Consider the following 12,527-nt stretch of genomic DNA (forward strand, 5'->3'; position numbering starts at 1 on the left):
ACTTTTCAGAATCCCATAAAAAAATTCTACATGTTGTCAATATAATGTGGCTTATGCTTCTTCTCCCTACCTTCCACCTTCCACCTCCACCCCCACCGCCACCCCCCAGTTTAACTTAGAGCTTTTATATTTACAAATGAAACCTTTGCCAGGTATAGTAGTGATTGATGGAAGTTGTGTTAAATGATAGACTGATATAAAATAGTTATATATTCCTGTTTTTAATCAAAATTACATTTTTTTTACTGTTTTATTTAAGATAGAAAGTGTACCTTCAGTTTTTGACCTAGCATTTTATGTAAAGGGAAACAAATTTGTAAGAAAGGTAGATAACGGAAAAAGTGGAGAGGATAAATTGTTTTGTAGTTAAAGTAAGATAATACAATAGAAAAAGAGGAGGGCATTGAATTTGTAGTTCCATGGAGAAAGGGTAGGTCATTAAAAATTATGGTTAAAATTAAGATAAAACATTCTGTAATTTTTACCTTATAAGAATGGGAGGTATAGAATGAGATTTGCTTAATAAGGATCTAGCTATTTGCCATAGATAGTCTAGCTTAAATGCAGGCTGAGGTACCTATTAGGTTTCAAGGACATGGCACTGAACCTCGTCTAGAGAAACCTTTGTGTACGAAATCTTCATAGTACCGCAGTCATCTTTCTCTCGCTCGCTCGCAGATGTTATTTTTGCAACATTTGCTATTCTAACCTGCAGTTAAAAAAATAATTACTGTGTCAGTATGACTGGCAGCTCATATAGGAAAAATATGTTGTCTCTTAATCAAAGGTGATTACAGTTTTTCCCTGTCTATAAATGTGCTTGTTGTGTAACGAGAATGCATTAGTCTCAGACTGATGTACGAAATGAAAGGCAGCAAGAAGCAGCACCATTGTTATCACTCCAGGCGTGTCTAATGAATCGTGTTTCCATGTTCTCTCGGTCACGCCGTAGAGTGCCCTCAGCCAGGGCTAAGCCTCCTGTAAAATGGCCCTTTAGATTATTGTAGCAAGAACAGAAATGCTGCATGAGTGGGGCTGGAGAGAGAATACCAACAAGACAGCTGCATTTCAAACAGTTACAGCTGCAAGGATTACTCACTATAATAGCAGTGACAGACAACTGTTTGAGCTTTCGTGTAAAAGGCAATTTGGGGACTTGTCCTGTCAGAATTTTAGTAGCAATCTGGGGACGTGTATGTATGTGCACATGCACATGTGGGCATGTGTGCATATTTCAAATCAGGTTGTGTCTGAAGAGTGAAGAGGAAATATTTTTTATTCTTACTGCTTAATTGTGTCAATGTTGAAATCAGTAGTGAGTTATCCTGATGAAAGTCATTGTCTTAGAGGAAGTTTATGAAATGTTTATTTTGTAGAATTGATGGACTTACGTGTAACTGTTCTAACTGAACCACATACTTAGTTTACTGTTTGTTAATTTAATTTTATCTTGGGATTCCTGTCCTAATGATCTTTCTTTCTTGTGTCTTGCATGTCGCATATAGTTTTAAAGCATATAGTTGCTTAATAAATAATAGTAGCCTTATTTTAAAAATCTTTCAAATATGATGCCTGCTTAATGAGGAAATGCATGTTTTGAAGAACACCTGGGAAATACATGGGTAAAGAAAAGTAATTATTCCAACAACCTAAGATATCTAATTTTGATGGCTGTTTGTCTAGGTCTTTGTTTATATTTACTATGTAACAAGATTAAGAGTATATAAATGTTAAAGTGTAAAAAAGTAATTATCTAAAAATCTTTAAAAGCAATAATAAATGGGGCAAATTTCGTCCTTAGAAGTCAGTAACAGCCATTGTGCAAGTTTTCTTTTTCACTGTGTAGCTATTAAAATAACATTATAGCCTGACATTTTTCTGTGGCACTTGTCTTTTGAAGGTCTTGTTTCATTTATCTAGAAATTTAGTTTTATGGTCTCCTTCAATTTAAAGTTTAGTGGCTTTATGTGGAGTCCTATGATCCATTGAAATGCTAACTTGGGTCATGTCTCAACTGTTACAATGCTGCCTGGAAACCATCATTAAAATTCTGGTTATCTTGTAACTGGCAGAGAACTCATGCTGTCAGATTCCTGAGTAAGATATTATACTGTTAACATTTGAATCACAACTCTGTTTCTATATGATGAATATTATCAGTGTTCATAATAATTTAAAGTTGCAAATAGGTCAAAACAAATGAAGCATTTTGATATACATCTTCTCATTTGATGAATTGACATTGGGAAAGTTAAAATCCACTTTCAACATAGATTTGTGAAGTGATGCCAAATATTCTATACCCACAAGCTATTCAAGAAAGCCAGAGTTCTAAGTGGGTTGAATTTGATATAAGTAATAAGCCCATTTAGTTATTAATGACTTCAAATATAGATTTTGCAAGCCAATCGATGGTGGTGTATGTAATTGGATTTTTTATGGGTATAATGCTATTTTTCTGAATTAATATAGCATTATGCTACTTTGCTACAATTTTTTGTAAGTCAGTTTTAAGAAAACAGATACTTAAAAATTCTCTATATATTTATCGTTATTTCATTTGATGCAACCCATAAAATAAATTGATAATGTTTTCTTATCATAGTGTCTTCATAGAGTAATTCTTAGGTAGTACATTTAATAATTAAAAACTATTTAAAAAACTGGTCTATTTATATATTGCAGATAAAGGTGAAAACAAAGGCAGCTGGGCAAATTGGTGTCAGGGCTGCTCTGTCTTTAGCAGTTTGTCACTGAAATTTAACTGAAAAATCATATTGTTTCATGGGCCTTGCTTTATTCTATTTGTATTTCTGGAGTTTGGAGCAAAATTTGATTTTCAATAATTTTAATGGCTGAATAAGGAGTGCCATTCCTGAAAGTGCTGACTCCCCCCCCCCCCCCATATTTGCAATAGCCAATGCAGTTACTGAACTCAATGTTCTGGATAATAGGTTTCATTAGTTTTGATGCCTGAGGTAAAAAAGCAGTAGGTGGGAGTAAGAAATGTTTTTGATGTCTAGACCTTCATTTCAGCTGTTGCTGCAATATGATACATTAAAAGGAAATATGTATCATAGCTCAGAGGAAATATGTATTCTTTGAAAGTAATTCTACTTTTAAACTGTGTAAGTCAGAGTGACCTGAATTCTAAAAGGATGAGCTTGAATTTCTTCAAGGATTCACAATCTTTATGCTCCTTCCCACCCTATTCCATTCTTCTTCCTCCCATTTTCCCCCTTCAAGTAAAGTGTGCCAGTTTCATTTGCCCAATTGGAAGGGATATCTTTCCAAGATCTCTGCTGGGAAACACAAAATCATTGAAGTATATGCTGCTTTGATATTTTGCCATATTGACTTTTTTCCTGACACTTTCATATGGTTTCTCTTTCAGAACGCTTATTCTGAAAGGAGCATGCTTTGCAAAGTTGATAGTTTTTTTGTATTATGATTTGTGAGGACTTGGAAAAATAATTTGGGCACTGAGCAATAATTACTGCTATTTAAATTTTCATTTCTTCTGCTAAAACTTTTATGTCGTACTTTTGCAATTTAAATATTTGATTTTGGATTACTATTTTTAAAAAGGTTGAATAACAGCAATTTAAAATATTCTGATTATAGCTTTTACAATACAAATGAGATAACATTTCTCTTTGTAAATAGGCAGCTGTCGCAGTGCTTAGTCTCATTTTTCAGTTTCATTGGGGCTGTCATAGACTACAAACAGTAGGAGAATGTTATAACTTAGGAATTCTTTGCTTTAGCCGATTCTTGCCACTCATTATGGTACACATATTTTAGGTCTCTTGATGCTTTCTTCTGAGCCTATTAACAAAATTTTAGAAAAATTATCTTCTATTATATGTAAATAGATTTATGAATATAGTCTATAGAGATAGTCTTCTTGCAACTTTTTATTCTGAAGTAATAATGATTTAAATTGAAACTTGGAAGATCAAAAGAATTAGAAAGGCTTAAAAAAAATGGAGATAGTATATACCCTGGGGAGATTGTAGGTTTCATAAAGGCAGGTGCCAGCACCTGCTGGTCTCATCACCTTTTTGGCAGTTGCTTTTCTACTCAGTCCACCTTGGAAGGGAAATAGGGGATTAAGTAGTAAATGCATCTTATGTCATTAGTAGAAACAACCCTTAACCTAGACTAACTATTGTACTTTCTGGACCTCCCCCCTCTCTTCCCTAATCCTAAAGGATACTTTCTGAAGAATCTCATATCAAATAAATGAAGTGCTGGCTTAAATTTTACCTTGGGAGAAGGGTGTCTCAAATAAATTAGTTTTAAAAGCTATTATGTGATTTTTCTCTGACTTTCCTATGGGGCTGTACAAATAGATTGCAGAAGCAATTTCAATTTTGTTTAACTTTTGAAAAGGTTACTTGCAGCTATTAGAAAACATTAATTTAAACTGCACATGGTGGATCCAAAGGGTAATTTAACTTCAGTATTGAAAGTTGCTTTTCTAGTCAGTAATAAGAGTAAAAGGAGGGGGTGAGGTGAGTTAATACTAACCCTGTGGAGATGTATGGAAGGAACATGGGTGTTAGAGTCAGAAAACTTGGGTTTGAATCTCTTCTTTGCCATGAGTCTACTTAACTAGATACAAGGATTCTTTAGGTTGAAGCTAATACAAATGAAATTTGAAAAGTATATGTATACATAATATCAGGTCAACTCAACCCACGAGTATTTGAAATGTCCTAATCACTGCAGCTATAAAATAAACTCCCTTGAGTTTAAATAATGGAATAATTCATATGTTTACTATTTCTAAAAGTAGATATAAAATCCATTTAGCCGTTGAATGTAGTAGCTATGTTTAACTCTAGATTATTATTTTTTAAAATATTTTTATTTATTTCAGAGAGGGAGAGGGAGCGAGAGACATTGGTGATGAGAAAGAATCATTGATAGGCTCCCTCCTGCACGCCCCCTACTGGGGATTGAGCCGGAAACCCAGGCCTGTGCCCTTGACTGGAATTAAACCTGGGACCTTCATTCAGTAGACAGGCCAACACTTTATCCATTGAGCCAAACTGGCCAGGGCGACTATATTCTTGAACTGAGTTGTGTAACTTTGGGCAAGTTTAAGATGTTTAAGCCGTCGTTTTCTCATTTACATAATGGAGTTTAGAATGTGCTGTATTGGTCAGAATTCTTAGTTGCAAACTAACAAAAGGAGTTGCTTAAAAGAATTGTTCACAGAATTCTTTGGCACTTCTAGGGTCTGTGCTGCATAATTGGCTTGATGAGAAACTAGCACTATCACCAAGCACAAGATGCTTGTAGCTCCAAACTCTCTTTCAGCCTCTACTTTCAGTGCACACAGAAAGACCTCTGTCCTGCCACTCCCTTTGTGTCACTAGGTCCGGAGTCAGAGATGTGTGCAGTAGCATCTAGTGAAATGGAGGTTGTATATATATCCTTGTCCACATTGCAGGAAGGTGTGGAACAGACAGAATGGGTGTTACCAACTTGGAAACAATGGGTACTCATTTTACAAATGCTGCATCATCGATACTTTGGCACAAAAGACTATTATGTAGAGAAACATGGACAACAGTGACTAAGTTGAGTGATTCATAAGAGCTGGACTTTGAATGTTGATGAAGTATTGGGAATTTTAAACTTATTTCTTTGAATATATTAGTTGTTTTATGTACAACAATAATTAAAATATATCTCAATTTAAAGCTCTTTAAATAAATACAAACTAAAAATTCTAAGTGTTAAGTACCATGTTATAGTTTAATTGGCAGCTTCATTCCACTCTGCGACTCATAGTGACCTATAAAATAATGATAGTTTTTAAAATTGATGATGTTTCAGAAGTAATGAAACACATTGGGAAAGCAAAGAAAAGCAATTACTATGGGATGTTTCTTTTATTGAAATGTTAGTTGTCTTTCTTACCTAGGAAAAGCGTTACCCAAAAGATAAATGTGTGAGAACAGACTCATGACCCCTTCAGAGAATTGTAAAAATAAGTTTGGGATGCTTTGTCTTGAACAGAGACAATCTGTTGCTAAGAGGAATGTTTGTTTGTTTATTGTATTTTATTTTCATTTCTGCCAGAGGTTGTTTTGGAAAAATTTGGTAAATCATGATGAGCCGTATAGGCAGGAAAATGGTAATCTGACAAATGAGGACAAAAAATATTTATGTACATTAGTTTTATCATTTAAAAAAATCCTAAAAAAACCCCCCATGAATGTAAATACACTTCTTCAAATTCTACCTCATTGGGGAACATGGAGATGCATTTTAAGATGCCAGTTAGAGAGAGAAAAGCATTAAGGATGTAATGTGGATTTAACCTGTGTTTTAATTCTGTCAAAATTTTCACTGGTGAATGCTTTTGTCAAGATAACAACAAAAAGGGACAGAAAATTTACTTCTAAAATGTCGTTTTCATCATTCCCATTTTTTGCAATCTTGAAATAATACAATTTGAAAGAAAATTATCCATCTTCTCTAGGGCATTTCATACACACATACACACACAGAGAGAGAGAGAGAGAGAGAGAGAGAGGGAGAGAGAGAGATTTTATTGATTTTTTTTTAACAGAGGAAGGGAGAGGGATAGTTAGAAACATTGATCAGCCGCCTCCTGCACACCCTCTACTGGGGATGTGCCTGCAACCAAAGGTACATGCACTTGACTGGAATCGAACCTGGGACCCTTCAGTCTGCAGGTCGACACTATATCCACGGAGCTAAACCAGTTAGGGCTTATATATTTTTATATATGGAAAGATGTTAGGAATGCATAGGCAATGTTAATCTGTTTGATTCTCTTTGGTGTTAGAGTTACTTGTGGTTAAATGTTATAACATATTTCAAAGGCAAGTATTATTTCTCCAAAGGTCAAACATTCATGCAATTAGGAGTTCAGTGTGGTGAGGGTCTGGGATGGGGGGTGTGGGTGGATGTAGATTAGAGGGGTCAAGGGAGAAAAAAAGGGGGACATTTGTAATACTTTCAGTAATTAAGATTAAAAAAATAAAATCTTTAAAAAAGAAATTATGAGTTCAGGAAATGAATTGATGTTATATTAAGATTTAGTTTTCTGACATTCTCCCTAAAATCATGTCCTTAAAATCCTATTCAGATACTGCCTTCAAAACATTTAAAATTTTTATGTAACTCTGACATTATTAGGTATTTTTCCCTTTTGATTTTTCCTGTGAAAATACATATAATATATTTAGTATTCATTCCATTTAAATAACTTTAAATGGAACTCTAACAAAATTAGTCTTTTTGACACTATAAAGTAGAAAGATTGATTTGAGAATTATAAACAATTTTAAACCCGGGATAAACAGGTTTTTTAAACATATATACTTTTATTGATTTCAGAGAAGAAGGGAAAAGGAGAAGGAGAGGGAGAGGAAGAGAGAGAGGGAGAGGGAGAGGGAGAGGGAGAAGGGGAGGGGGAGGGAAGGGGAGGGGGAGGGGGGAGAGAGGGAGTGAAAGGGAGAGAAGGAGAGAGGGAGAGATAGAGAGGGAGAGAGAGAAAGAAACACCAGTGATGAGAGAGAATCATTGATCATCCGCCTCCTGCACGCCCCCTACTAGGGATTGACCCTGGCATGTACCCTGGCATGTACAACCCTGGCATGTACCCTTGACTGGAATAAAAACCCGGACCTTTCAGTCTGCAGGCCATCGCTTTATCCACTGAGCCAAACTGGGTAGGGCGGAATAAGCAGGTTTGAAAGACTTTTATAGGAGAGTGATTGTACTGTGCCTATATTTCAAAGACTTTAAAATCTAAACATATATTTTCTTCTGTATTTTGTATTTTATAACTTTTGTTAAGTTCTTCCTTTCTCTGTTTAAGTGTGAGTTTATTTATATTTACTCATTCACTTTGCCTTAGAAAAATGGTTTTAAAGTTTGTTTTTATTTGGATGTCCTGCTTACTGGTTCTTTTTTCCGCCCCCAGTTGTGGAAGAAGGACTCTGGGAAAATGGCCTTTCCTATGAATGTCGGACGCTACTCTTCAAAGCAATCCACAATCTGTTAGAAAGGTAAGAGAAGGAACAGCATCAAGGTGATTCTGAGACACTCAAGTATAATGCTAGATACTTAGAGGGTTTCCTGTAGTTCTCAATTTTATAAAAATAAAATTATATAACTCTCTTGTGTGTTTTTATATTGATATAATTTCAAAGTTAGAGAATTTTCAAGACACAGATAATTCCCATATATCTTCTTATACAGATTTATCAGTTTTTGTTTGCCCAGTTTGCTTCATAATTAATATGGCTGCTTGTCCTAAACAACCCCCCATCCCTGCACGTGTGTAATTATTTACAATTTTTACCCTGAACCACTTCTGCATTCATTTGCATACTTGAGGTGGTTCTAAGTATTTAGGTATACATTTCCTAAGAACAAGGATATCCTCTCATATAAGCATAGTACAATTATGAAAATTAAGAAATTTAACATTGATAAAATGCCATTATCTAATCTGTAATTCAGTTCACATGTTACCAATTGTCCCAGTTATGTTCTATATAGCTTAACCCCTGTTCCCCCAAGGTCCAATCCATGATCATACATTGTATTTGGTTTACATGCCTCTTTAAATCTAGAAGAGTTCCTTAGCCCTTCTTTTTTTTCTTCTTTTTTTCTTGACTTGAAATTTTGAATTTATTCAGGCCAAATGTTTCTTATAAAGTTCCTCAATTTGAGATAGTTTCCTGATGATTATGTTATGCTATTGAGTAGGAATACCATACAAGTGATATTGTGTTCTTCTCAGTGTAGGAGAGCCATGATTTCATTATTCTATTTTTAATATTAATATTGTTGGCATTTTATAGTTTTCTCCACTGTAAATTAGTAAGTACTTTTTAACTATGATCTTTATTTTAAGAGCTCAATAAATGGTTAACTGCTATTAATATCAGCTGATAGAAGTATTGATACTACTATTTTTAGAATTGAGCACAACATTAAAAGCCAACCTGTTTACCCAGGTAATTTTGGAATCTCATTCTCTAATATCCTTTCTATGTGGTCATCTGTTCTTTCCTTGAATACTTCTGGTCATGTGAGCAGTTTCCCAGAGAAGGGCTTTTCATCTTTAGAGAGCTTTCATTGTTATAAAGTCTTTCTTCAGCTCAGCAAAAAACTGTCTTCCTGTAACTTTTATTTCTTTATCTTAATTCTCTTCTTTGGTGATCATATATAATTCATCCCATCGTACTTCCATGTGGTCCTTATTCTGCAACAATTGAATCCCCCACCTTTCCTCCAGCCTTCCAGGTATTTCTCTAGTCAGTTGCATTCTCTTCATTTCAGTTGTCACTGGCCTACTTTTAAGATATCATCTGTTTCATGAAATATTGCAGTGATCTCTTTTACCAACCATGTTAGCTCAGTTATGCTTCAGTAACAAAAGACATGAAAGATCTTACCTTTTTGAGGTTTCTTTCTTTTTCTCTTTTTTAAAAAAACAACAACATATTTCTGTTGAGTTCAGAGAGGAGGGAGGGAGAAGGAGAGAGACATAGACATATCAATGAGAGAGAATCATTGACTGTCTTCCTCCTGCATGCTCCCTACTGGGGATGGGTCCAAAACCTGTGCATGTGCCCTGACCGGGAATTGAACCCTGACCTCCTGGTTCATGGTTGACTCTCAACCACTGAGCAACACTGGCTGGACGAAGTTTATTTCTTGCTTGTGTTCCTGTCCATTCTGAGTCCTTTACTGCAGCACTCTCTTGCAGGCAGGAATCTGCTGATGTGGCAGCCCTTTCAAAGACTTGTGGGCTGTTTGCAGAAAGCGGTGGTAAAATACGTAATAGCTCATTGAAGGCTCTGTTCAAAAGTGGGATATGTCATTTCTGCTCACATTTTACTAACCAAGATATTTACCACCAAAGTCAAATGGATGAGAAAGTAAAATCCATTAGTAGGGGGTGCCAAAGTCACATGGCCAAAGTTGATGTCAGTGAGAGAAGGCAGGATAGCACACATTTGGGTAGAAGATACAATCTACCATTGCTGTCAGTTGAGGTCTTCTCCCTTTTAATAATCTATCCAATCAGGTGCTGGTTATATTATTTAAACACAGATATGTTTCTAAAACACAATTATGGACATATTTATACATGTTTTTAAAAACTGAGCCAAAGTGGCTTCTTTGAGTATTTTCTTCATTTGTGATTTAGAATTTCAACATTTGAATATTTAGGCCTTCCGACTTCTATAATTTTAAGATCATGCTTATTTTTTCTTTCTTCTGAGAAAATAACTATGCTTCCTGTTTTCTTAATGATCGATTATCCCTTTTTGGAAAGATGCCCAGAGTGATAAAAGATCATTAATTTGGTTTTTACTTACATAGAATCTCTGCTAATTTGACTTGATTCTCCTTCCCCCTTTCTTCCTATGTTTTTAGAATAAAACATAAGCTGATTTTGATGGAAAGGTATTATTTCCCCTCAAACATGCAAATGATTGCTTTGCACACAGTAGGAGATTACCTGGGTTTTTGAAGCTGTTTTGCTCTATCCTGTCCATACTTACTCAGGGAGACTTTAATCTGTGGGTATTTGATGTTTCTAAAAATAATGGCTCTTCAGGGTAGTCCACTGGTGCTGCTTTCCTAATGGATTGTCAGCATATTCATCCCTGGTTAGTTTAAAACACAGCTGTAAAATTGCCTTTGGCTCAGAGCCTCTTGATTTGCCAGAGTTGCTGTTTAGAGTGAAGATATTCATTTGGGACAGTACAGTTAGAAATACATGAAAATTGGAATTATAATTATGATGACATATTTGTAAATTACTAGCTTTTAATGTCCTGTAGTATTGTGATCCAATAGAGGTGATCATCAGAGGGTAAATGAGCTTTGTCCTTGGATGTGTTGGGTCAAGGATTTCAAAATAGTAAATATATAGGATGGGCAAAGTATCTTTGCAGTTGTAATACAACAAAATAATACAATAATTAGTGAATACAAGAATAAACTGTGTTTTGCATACTTACAACTGTAAACTTACTTCTGCCCACCCCTGTTTTCATTAGGACACAGTGGTAGGTTCAGCCCTAAGTGAAGAAATGGCGACTTAACATTGCATCATTGAAGAGTCCTTGAGGATAATATGGTAACAGAAGCAGGACATGATTAATCAGTGAGATCCCATTTTACTGAATTGTGACTGTGCAGTTCTCTAAAGTACAGTATGAAAATGAGTCTTTAGACCTAAGTGGTATATACTTTAAAGCAGCGGTTGCCAACTGCTGGTCCGTGGACCACTGGTGGTCAGTGAGGTCCAAAAGGTTGGCCACCACTGCTTTAAAAGCTCCAACCAGATAACTGATTCCTTTTCAGCTGATTCCTTCTATTAGGAACTCCATTACATTAGGTTTCTACTATTACAGTTAGAAATACATGAAAATTGGAATTATAATTATGATTATGATTATAGTTATAATTATAAGAGACACTAGACATTATAGACACAAGTGAATGGAAGCACATGTATAATTGTGAATGAATAGAGAATATGTTCACCTTAAGATAATCAATTTATGTGTTTATTTAATATTTTTAGGATGGAAAAATTAAGACCTTAAAATTTTTAAAAAGTAAAATATTTTTGTGGGTTTTTGTAATTGCACTAGAATGGATGTTTCAGGAGAGAGCAGGCATACAAAAGAGCCCACCTTAAAGAGATTTTGGAGACAATAGGAATAATAGAGTGTGCTTGGCTAGAGGAGGGAGCATCACTAGGGCATAGTAGAAACCTAATGTAATGGAGTTCCTAATAGAAGGAATCACCTGAAAAGCTTTCTTCAGCCCTTAAATTATATGGGTTTCTGTTATCTGGTTGGGACTTGGGAGCACTGCAGTTTCTAGAAAGGAGATTTTTTTGCATACGTGTTTGGTATAAATTAGAGCGGTAAGGTAAAGGCTTTGATACTGGTGAAGTTACTCTATTATGAAGTTATATAAAATTTACTGTACCTGCGCAGCTCTATAACTTTAAATATATATATATATATTTATTAATTTCTGAGAGGAAGAGAGAGCAAGAGAGATAGAAACATCAATGATGAGAGAAAATCATTGATTAGCTCCTTCGTGCACACCCCCTACTGGGGATCAATCCCCTAACCTAGGCATATGCTTTGACTGGGAGTTGAACTGTGACCTCATGGTCAACCATTGAGCCATGCTAGCCAGGCACTGTATACTTCTTGGTAACCTAAAGTGCAGCTTGGTTGAGAGTGTGGAGAGGAAAACTATATTTGGTTTTTTTAATTTATGAAAACTGTCATACTTATAATTTCATAATTAGAGGGACACATAAGAACCCAAAGTTTGTGGTGGCTCCTTTCTAACCCTAACTGTCCCATCTGGGAAATGGCTTGTGGAGCTAGGCTGTGACTGCTGCTATGGCACCTGTAATCCAATATGTTGTCTGCTCATGGCTTTAGGATTAGAGCTTGGGGCATGCCAACTTTGGAGTCAAGTTG

At 35.4% G+C, this 12,527-nt stretch overlaps 1 protein-coding gene across 4 annotated transcripts in view; it reads left to right on the forward strand.

Moving 5' to 3' along the window:
- The window catches only part of MED13L (mediator complex subunit 13L), a 252,149-nt gene that overhangs the window by 117,941 nt on the left and 121,681 nt on the right, over positions 1-12,527 (forward strand). For all 4 annotated transcript variants that reach the window (XM_045585405.1, XM_036449257.2, XM_036449260.2 and 1 more), the window contains one exon: positions 7,973-8,057. In XM_045585405.1, the coding sequence (XP_045441361.1) occupies positions 7,973-8,057 (85 nt within the window). The remainder of the gene's footprint in view (positions 1-7,972; positions 8,058-12,527) is intronic.

Source organism: Pipistrellus kuhlii, unplaced genomic scaffold, assembly GCF_014108245.1.
Source record: "Pipistrellus kuhlii isolate mPipKuh1 unplaced genomic scaffold, mPipKuh1.p scaffold_m20_p_20, whole genome shotgun sequence".
NCBI classification, from domain to species: Eukaryota; Metazoa; Chordata; class Mammalia; order Chiroptera; family Vespertilionidae; genus Pipistrellus; species Pipistrellus kuhlii.